The 18,513-nt window shown below is 45.4% G+C and overlaps 2 protein-coding genes across 2 annotated transcripts in view; one reads left to right on the forward strand and one right to left on the reverse strand.

Moving 5' to 3' along the window:
• Positions 1–18,513, reverse strand: part of DPYD (dihydropyrimidine dehydrogenase) — a 1,003,571-nt gene that overhangs the window by 156,571 nt on the left and 828,487 nt on the right. The window lies entirely within an intron of this gene.
• Positions 1,485–12,367, forward strand: LOC133760498 (uncharacterized). Its single transcript, XM_062193034.1, is given in 6 exon segments — positions 1,485–1,620; positions 1,946–2,040; positions 5,701–7,978; positions 7,981–8,813; positions 9,142–10,268; positions 12,271–12,367. Coding segments are annotated over 6 exon segments (4,566 nt in total).

Here is an 18,513-nt window from a genome sequence, read left to right on the forward strand (position 1 = left end):
ACAGTCTCGGGGCCCACGCTGTGGTGCAGTAGATTGGGCTGCCACTTGCGAGACTGTCATCCTATGTCAGGCTGCAGGGCTGGGTCTTGGCTGGGCCACATCTGACCCAGCTTCTTGCTAATATACCTGGGAAGGCAGTGGAGGATGGTCCAAATACTTAGGTCCCTGATCTGCATGTGGGAGACCAGGCTGGAGTTCTCCGCCTGGACCAGCCCTAGCTGTTGTGAACATTTGGAGAATGAACCAATGGATGGTCTCTCTCTGGGAAGAAAGGGGGGGAGGGTTGTGGAAGGAAGAAAGAGTGGATGGGTGGGTTCGTGGGAGGGAGGGAGGAATAGTCTTAATCCTCCTTTCCAGTATTTGTAACAGACCTAGAGTTAGAATCAAGGAAAGCAGACCCCAGGATCAGAGACGGGCCAAGCTCCTGCACAAGGGGATCTGAAGGTAGAGCAATTCAGGGAATGTAAGGGGGCGTTTTCCTTGTCTTACAGGAGCTAAAACAGGACAACTTTCAACTCTAATTTTCACACTAAGGCCTGGTGTAGGGCACAGGTTCTCTTCACCAGAAATCTTGACTTTGGGTCTTGTTCCTACCTGAGAGGCATTTCTGTGGAACTGAGGCGCTCACAACAAGATGGGTGGAGAGAGGAGCAAAAGTAATATGATATTCACAAGCCTCTAGAAAGCCTAGGACTCGCAGTCAGCCTTAGGGTGCACACCACTCACTCAGGATGCCCAATGTGTCCACTTCTGGTATAGGTTGAGTAGGATTTGTTGCTCTAAAATTCACGCACCTGTTTAAACTCTTAAGAACTGATGTTAATGGCTGAGGGATTATAGGTGGAGCCTTGATCTAATTTTGGTGGCTAAGAGGTGGGCGAGCCCAAGGAGTTTGGTCCTCTCCAGAGGTTTGATTTATCTGAGTTCAAGGTGGCCTAGTTTCTCCCTCTCACTTCCTGGTTCACAATGTGACTGTCTGCACCCCAACACTAGCAGCCTCCACCAGGCACAAAATCCTGGGACCACCTGACCCTGTAACCTCCACTGTAAGCTAAAATAAACCGGAGATCCTTTCCGTTAAACCAGACTAAGACAACTCCTAACAAGATCCAGGAGATAATAATAAGGAAAAACAAAAGCACAGGGCCTGCTCCCTGAGACAGAAACAGGGAAGGACCCTTTTATCAATCCCACAAACATGGAGATAATATCCTGTACCCATTCCCTGCCAGTTGCTACAACAGTCAACACTGATCCGTGACCACACACAAAACTTCCCTCACAGTCTCACTCAAAAAGTCCAAAAAAAAAAAAAAAAAACAAAAACACCATTACACTCCCAACAGAGATGCCAGAAACCCTAAAGTGAACACAAAACTTCTCCCACAGCTACCCACCTCACGAATTTCTACCTGCCTTCACACAGCCTCCAACAGCCGGACCTGCAATGGTGACGTCATAGTCCCGCAGTCTGACACAGCCGCATGACGAGGTACGCGTGCGCACTTGCCTGCATGCGCACTGGCCACCACTGCGCAGGCTCAGCACCCCCTGCCCAGAGGCACCGCCCCCTGCTCCAGGCTCTGGACGCTAATCTCTGGCCTCTCGCGGGTGGGTCCGGTAGGGTTCAGTATTGGCCGAACGCTCGTGCCCAAGCTGTGTGAGCAGAGCAGCCCAACCACGCACTCCTAGGCAAACAGTCACCTCTGCACCAAGGGCTTCTGGGAAATGTAACCCAGGGACCCCACAGCCGCGGCCCAGCACCAGTCATAGATGCAAACCAGGCATCGTTAACTGCGACTCCTTAAGGGATTCTGAGCAGACTCACCCCGACCACCAGAATGCCAACCAAAGCACGAATCTGAGCAGTGGCGGTGAGGCGGGGTGGATCCCAGATGTAGAGTTGAAGCCAGGACTTTCCGGTTGCAGTGATCGTCCCTTTTAGAGCCCGCCAGGTCTGCTATTACAATGCCCGGCGAGACCCTCCGACCAGAACTGAACCTCTTCCACAACTGGCCAACTCGTGTCCTCTACGTGCCAGTTGGTGTGCCCTTGAGATGCCAGGGATGAAGAAATAGAAAATGGAAATCTATGAGCTATGAGGTGAGTGGATGTTCGCTTTCTTCCCTGAAAGTGCCCTCTTTTCAATATATGAGTGTGTTTGGTTTTCCTTCTCCTGGAAATTATTAAAGCCTATCCAGTGATCTTTTCTCTAGGTGCTTCTATGTGAAGGGTAGTGGAAGCCATAGCATGGGGAATGTGCTCTGCAGTAGGGTAGCCACCGCTTCAAGGAGATATTGAAATGTACTTGAGTAGCTCTTTGAAATGTTGCTGGTTTGAACTGAGATGTGCTCTAGGTCTAAAAATGTACTTACAGGCCAGTGTTGTGTGTAGTGGGTTAAACTGCTGCCTGCAATGCTGGCATCCCATATGGGTGCTGGTTAGTGTCCCAACTGCTTCTCTTTTGAGCCAGTTCCCTGCTAATGTCCTGGGATAAGCAGCAGAGGATGGTACAAATGCTTGGACCCCCTGCCACCCATGTAGGATACCCAGATGAAGCTCCTGGCTACTAGCTTTGGCTTGGACAACAGCACTGGCTGTTGCGGCCATCTGGGGAATGAACCAGCAGTTGGAAGATGTCTCTTTGTCTCCCTCTCTTTGTAATTCTGACTAAAAAAAAAAACTTAAAACTTAAAATATTCTTAGATTTCAGACTTAGTATGAAAATATGAGAATGATGTTTCCCATTGATACATACTTTATATTTATTGCATAACATATTTGGAAATATTGAATTAAGTGAAATATTTTAAAATTAATTTTTAATTGTTTTTAAATGTATTTTACTTGTTTTTAAATGTGACTGCAAGAAAACTTTACGGCTGGCGCCGCGGCTCACTAGGCTAATCCTCTGCCTTGCGGCGCTGGCACACCGGGTTCTAGTCCCGGTCGGGGCACCGATCCTGTCCCGGTTGCCCCTCTTCCAGGCCAGCTCTCTGCTGTGGCTAGGGAGTGCAGTGAAGGATGGCCCAAGTGCTTGGGCCCTGCACCCTGTGGGAGACCAGGATAAGTACCTGGCTCCTGGCTTCAAATCAGCGCGGTGCGCCGGCCACAGCAGCCATTGGAGGGTGAACCAACGGCAAAGGAAGACCTTTCTCTCTGTCTCTCTCTCACTGTCCACTCTGCCTGTCAAAAAAAAAAAAAAAAAAGAAAAGAAAACTTTACATGTATGGCATATATATATATATATATATATATATATGATAGACCTCAAAAACCTGGTTTTATTCTTTGAGGAAAGAATATCTTCCAAAAGATGTAGAATGATTTTTTTAGAATCAAAGACTATAATACCTAGGAATGACCGTTAATTTTCTGTAATTCTAACTTCTGGATATTTATTTCATGGATATACTTAGAGATATGCAGAATTACGTATATGCAAAGACAATCAAGTTCATATCCAATAAGAGATAAATTGTCATGTAAATCATTTTGTGTTTATACAATGGAATATCATGCATCTAATAAAAATACTATTACAAAAAAAAAAAAAAAACTTGCCATGGGATCCCAAATCCCCTTAAGCTGGGTGGTAAAAATGCCATATTAAGTGTTGAAGTGAACATATGTATAGGATTAAGGGTCTGGTAATAACAATAGATAGAATTAAAAAGGCAACGCTCCAACATGGTAAACAGTCTGCACAGCAGACTCATAGAAGGACAATTGCTTTAAATAGCACTCTAACCTCAGAATCAGCCCATAAGGCATTCTGTTCTGGCTGAAAAGCTCACTAGAGCACTTTAGGCATGGATAGCAAAGACATTGTGGACAAAAATGTCCTACATGAAAGCCCTGATGGGTGTGAAGGACCCTTATGGGGGAGAGGGACAAGAAACTAGGCCTGGGCAGATATCAGGGGCTTCTTAAGAGGTTAGATGTTCCCCAGAGTCCAGCGGGCAGGACGTTCTCTGGGAAGGAAAAGTCAATCCCCTTCAGAGAACCTCTAGGCATGCCCAGAGCAGAGCTGCCACTCTCCTCAGCACTCCCCTCAGCACTCTCCTCAGCACTCTCCTCAGCACTCTCCTCAGCACTCTCCTCAGCACTCTCCCTCAGCACTCTCCGGTATGCTAATTGTCCCTCCGAACCAGCCAATCCCGTGTTGCCACTGCATTCCATATGCTAATGGTCCCTCTGAACTGACCAATCCTATGCATGCGCATTAGGAATATGCTAATTCGTTGCCTATATAACCTGTGTGAAACTGCCGCTCAGGGCTCCTCACTGCCTGAGGTGGGGGCCCGTTTGCGCAAACGTTCAATAAAAACCTCGTGCTTTTTGCATCAACTGGTCTGGAGTCTGGATCTTTGGGTGTCCTCCCGAGCAAGTGGGCATCTCTGCAACTGAGAGGTCCAACATTTGGTGGCCCGTACGGGGATTTTAGGTCGCCCTCAGACCCATTCCCTGCTGACCAGTTGGAGGTATAATTAAGTGTTTTCTGTTTGTTGTTCTTCGTCTTGAGTGTTCTGACTGGCCAGTACCTGACTCTGTGAGACCAGTGGGGGAGGCAGGCGTGCCCAGCAACCCCTGGTCCGTTCCCCGGAGGACACTCCGGTCTGTGAGACCAGTAGGGGAGGCAGGCGTGCCCAGCAACCCCTGGTCCGTTCCCCGGAGGACGCTCCGGTCTGTGAGACCAGTAGGGGAAACCCTCGGTCCGTTCCCCCGGAAGACGCTCCCGGGGTGGTCTGGAGGTGGGTCGGAGACCAAGTCTCCCTCCTTCCCGGGGAGGGCTGGTCAGGCAGCCGCTCCCAAAAATAGCGCAATAGCGTTCGATTTGTCCTAGCCATGTGGTTTGTCTTGCTTACTGTATATGTCTGTGCATTGGCTGTTCTTTTTGTTTGGGCTGAAATCCTTGCACACATGGGTCAACAAATAACCACCCCTTTAAGTCTCACTCTAGATCACTGGAAGGACGTTCGAGAACGTGCGCGCCACCTCTCAGTGGAGGTTAAAAGCAAACAATGGGCAAAATTCTGTTCCTCAGAGTGGCCGGCCTTCGAGGTCGGCTGGCCAAGGAACGGCACTTTTAACCTCGATATTATTTTACAGATTAAGGCGCGAGTCTTTCAGCCAGGATCCAATGGACACCCTGATTAGGTGCCCTACATTACCACGTGGGAGGATCTTTCACGTAACCCCCCTCCCTGGATAGAACCCTTCTCCTTCCCGATGGAGCCCATACAGACCCCGTTACCCCTTCCTCGGCCATCCCCAACTCCTTTGATACCTTCCTCCCCGATACCCCCTCCTCCTATCCCGGTTGTGCCAACCTCCTCCCTATACCCTCTGAAGGAGATTCGAGATCCAAAACCTGACAAGCCACCGGTTCTTCCGGCTGATCAGGACTTTCTGCTCTTTGACTCTCCCCCACCCTATCTTCCCGGCCAGCCTGCTCCCCCGCAGGAACCCCCACAACAACCAGAGCGGGATGTGCAACCTTCTGCACCATCCCCTGATTCCACGAGGGCAGGGGAAGAAGTCTTAGCGCCTTCCCCGCCCTCCAGCCGCCTGCGCCTCCGTCGGGGGCAGGCAGGGGGCTCGGGAAGCGTCTGGACTTCGCAGGCTTTTCCTCTTTGCTCGGTGGCTGGCCAGATGCAGTACTGGCCATTTTCTGCTTCGGATCTTTACAATTGGAAAACCCATAACCCCTCTTTCTCTCAGGACCCCCAGGCTCTGACTGGGCTGGTCGAGTCAATTTTATTGACTCATCAGCCCACCTGGGATGATTGTCAGCAGCTTCTGCAGACCCTCCTCACTACTGAGGAAAAGCAGCGTGTCTACCTTGAGGCACGGAAAAACGTCCCTGGAGCAGATGGCCGACCGACCCTACTGCCAAACGAAATCGAGGAGGCGTTTCCCTCAACCCGTCCTGATTGGGACTACACCACCGTTGCTGGTAGGGAGCGACTTCGTCTTTACCGCCAGATTCTCCTTGCGGGTCTCAGAGGGGCTGGAAAGCGCCCCACCAATTTGGCCAAGGTACGTGCAGTAGTACAGGGGGCTGAGGAAACGCCGGCAGGCTTCCTAGAAAGATTAATGGAAGCCTACCGTATGTATACCCCGTTTGACCCCCTGGCAGAGGACCGGCAGGGAGATGTAATCATGTCCTTTATAGGACAGTCAGCGCCGGACATCCGCAATAAATTGCAGCGGCTAGAGGGGCTTCAGGGGTATACTATACAAGATTTAATGAAGGAGGCAGAAAAGATTTACAACAAAAGGGAGACCCGAGAGGAGAAGGAGGAAAGGATCCGCAAGGAGCAGGAGGAAAGGGAAGACAAAAGAGACAAAAGACGTAATCGAGAGCTTAGTAGAATTTTGGCCACCGTAGTGCAGGATACAGAAAGGAGTAGACCAGGACAGAATAGGGACTTGGGAGACAAACGAAAGCCTCGGGTGGAAAGAGATCAATGTGCCTATTGTAAAGAAAGAGGACACTGGGTCAAAGACTGCCCGAAGAAAACACAGGGACCAAAGAAGAGACCAGTTCCAATCCTGTCCCTGGAAGAAGACGACTAGGTGAGTCAGGGCCAGGAGCCCCCCCCTGAGCCCAGGATAACCCTTGAAGTGGGGGGCAGACCGGTAACCTTCCTGATTGACACGGGAGCCCAGCACTCGGTACTGACTTCAGAAAAAGGGCCTTTAAGCTCCAAGACTTCCTGGGTTCAGGGGGCAACTGGAGGGAAGTTATATCGCTGGACAACCAATCGAGAGGTCCAGTTAAGTACAGGACTTGTGACACACTCGTTCTTACTAGTGCCAGACTGCCCCTACCCCCTCCTGGGCAGGGACCTACTCTCGAAGGTAGGAGCCCAAATTCACTTCCATGAGAAAGGAGCTACCATCACAGACTCAGGAGGGCGGCCCCTCCAAGTATTAACACTACGCTTGGAGGACGAACACCGATTATTCGAGAGGCCCTCGTCCATCATGGCTCCCCTGGACCCCAAGTGGCTCACAGATTTTCCTCAGGCCTGGGCAGAGACTGCGGGAATAGGGCTGGCCGTCAACCGGCCTCCCTTGATCATAGATCTGAAGCCCACGGCCATTCCCGTGTCAGTTCGTCAATATCCGATGGGCAAGGAAGCTAAGGAAGGTATCCGACCACATATCCAGAGACTGTTACACCTAGGCATTTTAAAACCTTGTCGTTCACCTTGGAACACCCCCCTACTACCAGTAAAGAAGCCTGGTACGGGTGACTACCGCCCGGTACAGGACTTGCGGGAGGTTAACAGGAGAACGGAGGATATGCATCCCACAGTGCCCAACCCCTACAATCTGCTAAGTACCTTGCCTCCGACCCACGTATGGTACACTGTGTTAGATCTAAAAGATGCATTCTTTTGTTTAAGACTGAGCCCTCAGAGCCAATCCATCTTTGCTTTTGAGTGGAAAGACCCAGAGACCGGGTTTTCAGGACAACTCACCTGGACAAGGTTGCCCCAAGGATTTAAAAACTCGCCTACCTTGTTTGACGAAGCTCTGCACCTAGATTTGGCCGACTTCCGAGTCAACCATCCGGACCTGGTCCTCCTGCAATATGTGGACGACCTCCTCCTTGCCGCTGAAACTGAGCAGGACTGCCTAAAAGGTACCGGGGCCCTGCTACAGAGACTGGGGGAATTGGGCTATCGAGCCTCCGCGAAAAAGGCCCAAATATGTCAGAAACAGGTGGCCTACCTAGGCTACCTCCTAGAAGGAGGGCAACGGTGGCTGACAGAGAGCCGAAAAAGGGTGGTTGCTCTAATTCCACCCCCCACCGATGCCAGAAAGATGCGGGAATTCCTCGGGAGTGCGGGATTCTGCCGCCTTTGGATTCCTGGGTTTGCGGAGCTGGCAGCCCCATTGTACCCCCTCACGAAGTCCAATGCTCCCTTTCAATGGAGAGAAGAGCAACAGCGGGCGTTTGACAACATAAAAAGGCCCTATTGTCAGCCCCAGCCCTGAGCCTCCCTGATATGACCAAGCCCTTCACATTATATGTGGATGAGAATAAGGGAGTGGCGAAGGGAGTGCTAACACAAATGCTTGGACCCTGGAAAAAGCCGGTGGCATACTTTTCAAAAAAGCTAGACAATGTAGCGGCCGGCTGGCCTCCGTGCCTCCGCATGATAGCGGCCGTGGCAGTTCTGGTGAAAGACTCGGATAAATTGACTCTAGGCCAACCTCTCACCATAGTGGCACCTCATGCTGTGGAGACAGTTATCCGCCAGCCACCAGATCGGTGGCTCTCAAATGCTCGGATAACTCATTACCAGACTATGTTATTAAACTCAGAGCGGGTCCGGTTTGGGACTGCCACCTCTTTAAACCCGGCCACCCTGCTCCCGGAACTGGGGCCCCAGGCCCAGGTAATCCATAACTGTCATCAAATCCTGACTGAGGCCCACGGCACCCGAAAAGACCTAACCGACCAGCCACTGCCGGATGCCGAAATGACCTGGTTCACGGATGGGAGCAGCTTTCTACAGAACGGTGAGCGGAGGGCTGGGGCAGCGGTGGTGGATGGAAAAACTGTTATCTGGTCAAGTGCCTTAAAGCCTGGAACTTCTGCTCAAAAAGCCGAGCTCATAGCCTTAACTCAAGCTTTAAAACTGGCACAAGACAAAAAGGTCAACATTTACACAGACAGTCGGTATGCTTTCGCCACTGCCCATGTACATGGGGAGATATACCGGCTAAGGGGCCTCTTAACCTCAGCAGGCAAGGACATTAAAAATAAGCAGGAGAGCCGGCGCCGCGGCTCAGTAGGCTAATCCTCCGCCTTGCGGCGCCGGCACACCGGGTTCTAGTCCCGGTCGGGGCACCGATCCTGTCCCGGTTGCCCCTCTTCCAGGCCAGCTCTCTGCTGTGGCCAGGGAGTGCAGTGGAGGATGGCCCAAGTGTTTGGGCTCTGCACCCCATGGGAGACCAGGAGAAGCACCTGGCTCCTGCCATAGGAACAGCGCGGTGCGCCGGCCGCAGCGCGCTACCGCGGCGGCCATTGGAGGGTGAACCAACGGCAAAGGAAGACCTTTCTCTCTGTCTCTCTCTCTCACTGTCCACTCTGCCTGTCAAAAAAAAAAAAATAAGCAGGAAATCCTAGATCTTCTACAGGCTCTGTTCCTGCCCAAAATGTTGAGTATAATTCATTGCCCCGGGCACCAACGAGGAGACGACCCCGTAGCAAGGGGAAACAGGATGGCAGACGAGGCCGCTAGGGCGGCAGCCCTGAGCCAACAGGTGCTCCCGTTAAAGACAATTGAGCCCACCCAAGTAACGAGGGAACCACCTTTCCTCTATTCGGACCAAGACTTAGATACTATCCAGCGGCTCGGTGCAGAGTATGATGAACAAATAAGGGTTTGGAGGCTCGGAGAGAAAATAGTCCTGCCACACCAATTGGCTAAAGAAATAATTACCAGCCTCCATCAATGGACTCATTTGGGACACAAAAAGCTAAAAGCAGCCTTACAGGAAGATAGGCAGTCTTATTACATCCCCGGACTTGACTCTTTAGTCCAGCAGGTGACTGAATCCTGTGTTCCGTGTGCCAAGGTAAATGCCAGACACCTCAAGCTCCCGGAGGGAGCTAGGGTAAGAGGAGACCGACCAGGAATCAACTGGGAGGTCGATTTCACTGAGATAAGGCCGGGCAGTTATGGGAATAAGTATCTTCTAGTTTTTGTAGACACCTTCTCCGGATGGACTGAGGCATTCCCCACAAAACGGGAAACCGCCCGGGTGGTCGTCAAGAAGATCATAGAGGAGATCTTCCCCCGGTTCGGCTTGCCTAAGGTAATCGGGTCCGACAATGGCCCAGCGTTTGTCTCCCAGGTAAGTCAGTTGGTGGCCAAAGCATTAGGCATAAATTGGAAATTGCACTGTGCCTATAGACCCCAAAGTTCAGGACAGGTAGAAAGAATGAACAGAACAATTAAAGAGACCTTGACCAAATTAGCGTTGGAGACTGGTGTTAAAGACTGGGTCCAACTCCTCCCTATGGTGTTGTTCCGGGTCCGAAACACGCCCTCTCATTGCGGGCTGACACCATACGAAATCCTTTATGGAGGGCCCCCACCAGTAGCAGGCTTGCTTGACCTTGCCAGTGACTCCGTTGCCGATGCCCCTAAATTACAGGCCCGGTTGAGAGCGCTCCAGATCATCCAGAACCAGGTCTGGAAACCTCTTGCAGCAGCCTACCAACCCGAGACGACAACCATCCCACATTGGTGTCCGAAGGCACCAATCTAAGACTCTAGAGCCCCGGTGGAAAGGCCCCTTCACTGTGCTGTTGACAACTCCCACCGCTCTCAAGGTCGACGGAATCGCTGCTTGGGTCCACGCCTCACACGTGAAGCGAGCACCACCTCCCCAGGGCCCCGAGGATCCGGATAGACCAGCCAAATGGAAGCTCCAGCGCACTCAGAACCCACTCAAGCTAAGACTTTCAAAAACTGTTTAATATTTATGATGTTCCTGGCCTTTCCCCATTGTTTTTCCAATCCCCATGCTCCACAATTGTTAACGTGGAACCCAACCCAGTCCAGCAAGAACAGAGTTCCCTCCCTCCAGTGAGGCAGGCTCTCCCCAGGCCGGTCCAATAGATTTTAGGATTAAAATCTTTGCAAAAAGAAAAGGAGGGAATGAAGGACCCTTATGGGGGAGAGGGACAAGAAACTAGGCCTGGGCAGATATCAGGGGCTTCTTAAGAGGTTAGATGTTCCCCAGAGTCCAGCGGGCAGGACGTTCTCTGGGAAGGAAAAGTCAATCCCCTTCAGAGAACCTCTAGGCATGCCCAGAGCAGAGCTGCCACTCTCCTCAGCACTCCCCTCAGCACTCTCCTCAGCACTCTCCTCAGCACTCTCCTCAGCACTCTCCCTCAGCACTCTCCGGTATGCTAATTGTCCCTCCGAACCAGCCAATCCCGTGTTGCCACTGCATTCCATATGCTAATGGTCCCTCTGAACTGACCAATCCTATGCATGCGCATTAGGAATATGCTAATTCGTTGCCTATATAACCTGTGTGAAACTGCCGCTCAGGGCTCCTCACTGCCTGAGGTGGGGGCCCGTTTGCGCAAACGTTCAATAAAAACCTCGTGCTTTTTGCATCAACTGGTCTGGAGTCTGGATCTTTGGGTGTCCTCCCGAGCAAGTGGGCATCTCTGCAACTGAGAGGTCCAACAGGTGAGACCCTAGTGGAAAGAAGTGGTCATCAAAAAAAGGAGGTACTATTCTCTGAAGTGAGGAGAGAACTTCTCTTATGGCCTTGTCTAGATACTGATGGAGTTTGTGGATTTAAAAGACTTCCATAGCCCAGGCAGATCATGTCAAGATCTTCGGGTGACCACTGACGTCATACATAAGAGTGTTAATTGTTATATTAACAAGAATCACTGTGCACTAACTTCCCATTCAGGATTTCTGTCCTAAAAGAGTTGTATTATAATTGTCTAAGTGCTAGCAAAAGATGTATCATTCTTGGGTGCTTCTTTAAAGTTAAGTAAGTGTCTAAAAAGAAAAAGAAGTGAAATTAACTTCAAGATGCAGTGACTTTGAACAGCCCTTGTCTCTACTGTTGAGTAACAGGTTTTCTGTTTTTTGGATTGTTTTCTGTTGTTTTTTTTTTTTTTTCCATGCAAATTGTTGAATGCTTTACTTAGTACAGAATTGATCTTCTGTGTATAAAGTTAATTGAAAATGGATCTTAGTGGAGAATGGGACTACGAATGGCAGAGGAAGCAGGAGGTGTGGGAGAGTGGGTGGGTAGAATAATGAAGAATTACTATATTCCTTAAGTTGTACTTATGAAATGCATGAGGTCTATATTCCTTAAATAAAAGTTTTCTTTGGGATGAAAAATAAATTTAAAAAATAAAACAACAAAAAATTGGATGTTTTCCACAGAAATTCCCCAGTGAATTGAGTTCTGACCAGCACTGACAAATGGATGTATAAAATTACACTATACTTTTAAAATTGCTTTACAATGTATACTGCTAAGGTAATAATTCAGAATAACAATATCTCCTTGCAAGCCTTTATGACTATATAAACATAGCATTGTTTGCTAGAATTCATGAATAAAATACCAAAATTTTAATTTTATAAAAATATAGGTGTAAAGGCAGCCCCTGGAGATATATAGTACTTAAGAAGCTAGATGGGGATATATTTGTATATTCACATAAAACCACAAATCTTAGTTGTTCTATCATATTAGTTTCCATTTGTTGGAGCTGTACAACATCAAAGTCATGATGTCCCCATATATTGCATTTAGCGGTAATGTAACGGACTACGTGAAGAAATCAAAGTGAGAGTTTCTAAGTACTTTCCTGGCAATTGAGACAGCAGGCTCTTTCATCTGCTCTGTAACTGTGGCAGTGCATTGATTTAAACTCCTTCTGAGATCTCAAATGCTTTTATATTCTTAGGTCTCTCAAGCAGCTTTTTTTTTTCCAGAGTGATAAAATTCTAGCATTCAGCAGAATACCACCTTGTTTCCCCCAAAAGGAGAGGGCTTATTTTAGCCTTGCTACTAAACTGCACAGGATCACTAAGTAAAGCAGCTGTTCAGACGTCATCTTATTCAGAAATCTGGCTTTAGGTTCAATTTTTTATGTTCTGACAACAACAAATTGGATTGGGGAAAAAGAACAACAAACAAATAAGCCCAGAGATGTTTTTCAAAGGTTTGACTCAGAAAAAAAAGCCCGATGGACAAGCAGTTCTGCTTATTAAATATCATCTAAAATTGCTACTGACTGATAAATCCTAATGGTTATAGGAGCATGTGTCTTATTTTTTAGTATCATCTTTCATTATTAATCATGTATTTATCTTCTGATTTAGCCTCTTAAATGGTAGATTTTCTAAGAAATCCTACATACAAGAAATTCCTCTTTTCCCCCTAATCAAGAAGCAGTTTTCAATAACTTAAAAATCTATTTCAAAATGTTCAACTGTGGTCATACTCTAATTACTTTCTTGAGTTCAGCTAAAGACAGGTTGAAAAAATGAAGTGTTTTCAAGGTATTTTGTACTGAGATCCCCCACCGCATTTTGCCAAGCAGAGTATAATGATCAGTTCTCCAAGTATTTCCTCAAAGGCAGTCTTGGTGGTGGGCCACCTACTTGACTTCTATTCAGAAGAGCATTTGTAGAGCTGATCTTCTCTGTTGCACTTCGTCTATGACACAACTTGAGTGAGAGTGAAGGTGGCTGGGCTGATCAGTTAAAGGCCTGTGCCCTGCAGGTGAGGTGAGACTGCCCCTGCCCGTCCTTGCATCTATCCTTTACAAAGTGAGTTCCAACTGCATTCACATCTCAATAATGACCTGAACCAAGAAATAATAATGTAAAAGAACCATACAGAGACACAGCACCCCCATCTGCCTTTTATGCGAGGCTAGAGATAAAAACAGGTGAGCCAGGCACAACCTACAGGCCAAGGAATGGTGATTGCCCTCCTACCTCTTCAAAGATTTTGCTGTTGACCGCCCTGCTTCCCCACAGACACAAACACAGGACTAAAAAGACGGAGGTAACACAGGAGTCCGATACACACCAGGCTCCTACACAGCCCATTCTTTGGTTAGGGGTTCTGCCTGCAGCTTGAGGGAGGTTGGCCTCTTTGCTTCAGAGGCAGTAGAATTTCTGTACTAAAGTAATTTCTCATCATCCTGGGCTATTGCTTGCACAGCATTAGTTTCCACAGTAGTTCTCAATTCCTCTGCTGGAACACAGGTGGCAGTGCAAGGGTTTGTAGGTGGCATTGTGCATGTTTAGCACCTCTCACTACCAAAGTGAGGCAAGGAAAGGAAACTGAACATCCAAACGATAGCTGTCAGATGACTAAAATCCATACTTTTAGTCAATCTTCTTTTTTTCAACACAGTCAACACAGCTGGGTAAATTGGATTTATCCTATTATTTATAAAAATGCCACATAAAAATTTGGATTGCAGAAAGAAAATAAGTCACAATGCCTGAAGAGGAAAATTCTATAGTATAAATTAACCCATAGAACTATTTTTGGACCCTGAAGATGAATAAAAGCTAAAAGCATTCAGGTTTCCAAGAAAAAAAAATAACAATTTGCATACAATGAGAAAAATTTAACATAAAAATAAAATCTTGAATAGCAATATTTGCCTCTTAAAGTATTCATAATTCAGTAGTTTGATGATTAATCTGTTATTGATAAAGAGTTAAATGAGTACATAGTAACTGTTACCGATGAGCCAAAGACCCTGACTTACAAAGTTGTCCTTGTATTATAGGACACACAAACTGAAGTTCAGCTAATTAGGAGTGACTATCACCTGAAGACATAAATGCTACAGAAAAACGAAACAACTTTACCAATACTCCAGTTATATTCTGCATAGTGCATATCTATGGAGAACTGGAGAAACAAAGCAAAAACAGTTGGTATTTCTCAAAAGCAGCTTTTAAAAATATATTAAAGACTCATTCTTAGTTCCTAAAGGGCTTCAAAAAGTTTACCAAGAGATACGTTTATTTTGGTGCAATAAAGATCTGAAATCCATGCATAGTTTTTTCATGATACAGACTGCCCACAAACAATCTGAAGACACATTTGTAGATGGGCAATATGATGCTCACAAAGGTTGTGATTTTGTGGAAAAATCAGGAAAATAAATTTGTGTTCACTGTTTATTTTAATGAAGACCAAGAGCCTAAGAATACAATGTCCTATGTGGCGGAACATGGTTACAAATTACAAAGGCAATGTCCAAAGAAGCAGTTATATTTGTGTCTGTGGCACCCATGAGTAAACAAGGAGACAACTAATGAAAATACCTGGACAACTGGCATAAACCAAAACTGTCCTGAACAAACGATGATCCATGATTCCCTAACTTACAAGTTTTATTTTTTTCCATTTTTCAGTTGGAGAGAGACTTAACTTTCAATTAGCTTCATGGAATTACATTCCAAATGCTCTGTCATTTTCAGTTTCATATAACGTTCTGGTCTTTCAAGCACTTACGCAAGTCTCAAAAGAGCCCCATTGGGTCACATTCATAGGATTTTTACTGGTTCGGGGGAGGATTTGGAATCTTAGAAATCAGACCTGATCCAGACAACCTGAGATTTAGATCTCTAATATTTAACAATTAATACTCTTTGTTATTTAGTACAGTTTTAGACTTCCAGAATAATTGAGCAAAGAGTACATACATCTACTGTATCCCCATTTTTTCCCATTAAAATATCTTACATTAGTATGGTACAACTGTTACAGTAAATGAACCAATACTGGCATGTCACTGTCAACTAAAGTTCAAAGTTTACATCAAGGCTCGCTGTTTGCTGTACCTTTCTGTAGATTTTGACAAATGCATGATGACCTGTGTTCATGATTACACTTTGGTATATAATAGTCTCATTATCTAAAAATCTTTTGTATTCTATCTATTTATCCCTCACTCACCTCCTGGAAACCACTGATTATTTTTTCTATATATTTTTGCCTTTTTCAGAATATCACATAATTGGAATCTGAGAATATGTAGCCTTTTCAGATTGAAGTTTTTTCACTTACTAATATGCTATGAAGTTTTCTGCATGAATTTCTCTAGCTTCAGGATTTATTTCATTTTATCATCAAATAAAATTCCACTGGATGGATGGACCCCATTATGTTTATCTATTCACCTATTAAATGATCATCATAATTTACTTATAATTTTAGTATCTGTCTTTTAAGAAATAAAATCATCATTTCACAGTCAAAAATATTTTCACAGTTAATAAATACTTCCCTAGTGTCACCAATATACATCTTATACTTTCTCTAATTGTTTCAAAAATATTTTTACAGTTAGTTTATCCAAATCTGGATCCAATCCAGGACTACACATTTCATCTGTTTGAAATTACCTTCAAATCTGTTATTTATCACAGCCCCTTTTTTATTTCATGAAACTGTATCTGCAGAAATCCTACTGCTGGGGACAGGTTGTTTTGTCACAGTATCTTTTATCTTTCTTCTATCCTGAATCTCCTGTGAACTTGTACTTGAATCTTATCTGGCTAAATCTCATACAAGTGCATTCACCAGAAATTTATGGTCATGGGGCATCTTGAATGCTTTATGGGAATGGATGGTGGGTAATGATGGTGGGCATAGGCATGGTACCTCTTTAGTTCATGTGCATGTTCCATGTCCTGCTGGAATTTAGTTTACCAATTTATGGCCAAGGATACAACTTGGGAACAGACAAATGGATGAGTCTATATAAACACAGGTAAGGGAAGGGAGCACCCTCATCAGGTGCTCACACCTCCTAATCTTTCAGCCTAAGGAAAACTCAAGGGATTCAAGAAGAGATAGGACTGCCCAGGTTAAAAAACCCTGTGAGTTAAACACAACAAATCCTGAATGGCAGAAAAGTGTGATATACTTTACATACTTAACACTTTTTTTGTTGTTCTGTCACTTCTTTATGCTTTGTTTAGTGGTTATTTTTTCTTTGACAGGCAGAGTTAGACAGTGAGAAAGAGAGTCACAGAGAGAAAGGTCTTCCTTCCCTTGGTTCACCCCCTAAATGGCCGCTACGGCCAGCGCGCTGCACTGAGCTGAAGCCAGGAGCCAGGTGCTTCCTCCTGGTCTCCCAAGCGGGTGCAGGGCCCAAGGACTTGGGCCATCCTCCACTGCACTCCCGGGCTACAGCAGAGAGCTGGACTGGAAGGGGAGCAACCAGGACAGAATCTGGCGCCCCAACCAGGACTAGAACCCTGTGTGCCAGCGCCGCAGGCAGAGGATTAGTCTAGTGAGCTGCAGCGCCAGCCTATTTAGTGGTTATTACAGTCCAAACACTAATAAATATGTTCACATACAGAATTGATTATACCTCACTCTAACACCTTGTGTAAGAATTATTTTCATTGGTTAATGATTGAGGAAATAGGGAATCATATAGCTAAAATTAAAAATATATATACATGCATTCAAGGGGTCTTCAAAAGTTCACAGAAGCTGTGCATGATGAAAAAAAAAAACTGCAAGGATTTCAGATGTTTTTGCAGCAAAATAAACTTAGCATTTAATTCCACTTTCCATGAACTTTTTGAAGTTCCATCAAGTGCGTGCTTGTGTGTGTGTGTGTGTATGTGTGTATAAATATTGTTTATATACAGCTGCTCCTTAGGAAAAGTGTTACTCCTAATAATCCATTATAAATTGAAAATATCCTAAATCAGAGATGCATTTAATCCACCTGATGGACCAAACATCACAGCTTAGCAATGCAGCACACCATGGGAGCTATTGATTGTTTACTCTCTAGTTAGCATAGCTGACTGGGAGCTGTGCCTTGCCATACCAGTCCAGCATCATGAGACAGTATCATACAGCACCTCTGTGTTCCAGGAAGGTTATAATTCAAAATTTTAAGTACAGTGTCTACTGAATGTGTACTACTTTCACACAATCAAAATCAAAAATGCTTTAAGTGAATAAGTTTGTGTGGGGGACAATGTGTATATTAAATGCTTACACATTTATGTAAATGTGTTACAGAAATCTTGTGAGGATCATATCAAATAAAAACATATCTTACTGTCTAGTTTGGTCCCTAAAATAGATGTATAGTAGTACTTTGGATTTCATTCACTAGCTTTCAAGGACTATACCTATTTTGCCCACCATTGCACATTTAGTGCTTAGCATATGATGATTTTTGCCTGACATATTATCTGTTTAATAAATGACCAAATGATGCAAAATAAAGATAATGTAATAATATCATTCAATGCTAAGCAAAATTCATTTCCATTGCCTGCCAAGAACATATTTTCTCTCCCTCTAATTGCACAAATATATTGCAATCCAGAATTCAGACTAATGTACAACAAAATACTTGTCTCTCAACTTATACCCCATGTAGAGTCTAGATTACTCATTGCACCATTTAAACATCAAGTTCTTTGCAATATTACTTAGCTATTCTTTAGGTATATCAATGTCTTTCTAGGATGCAAGGAAGCAACCCTACTTCTTTAGCATTCTTCTTGATATGCGAAGTACCATTTGTCACAGTCAAACTGGCTGACAGAGCTTGTATATGGATTTTTACTAAGCTGGCATTTCCCATCTGGATACTTGAATCTTTACAGCATTTGTCACTTAATTTTTTTCTCCCTTTAATAATAAATTAAGAATTGTATAAATATATAATTTAACAATGACTGAATTCAATATCAAGCCCAATGTACACAGTGTTCAAAAGAATTTTCATATATATACATATATATGTTAAAATATTCATATATTACAATCTAGATTGTAGCCACAATAAAAACGAAAGATTCAAAAAACAGATGAAGATAAAGAAACCTTTCCTTTCTAGTCTTATTTTGTGTCTAAACTCTCTTAAGTTTTTGGTTTTAAATCAATTACATATCAAGGTCAATCCAGTTTTCTCCTGGGATC

Source organism: Lepus europaeus, chromosome 5, assembly GCF_033115175.1.
Source record: "Lepus europaeus isolate LE1 chromosome 5, mLepTim1.pri, whole genome shotgun sequence".
Classification (NCBI taxonomy): Eukaryota; Metazoa; Chordata; class Mammalia; order Lagomorpha; family Leporidae; genus Lepus; species Lepus europaeus.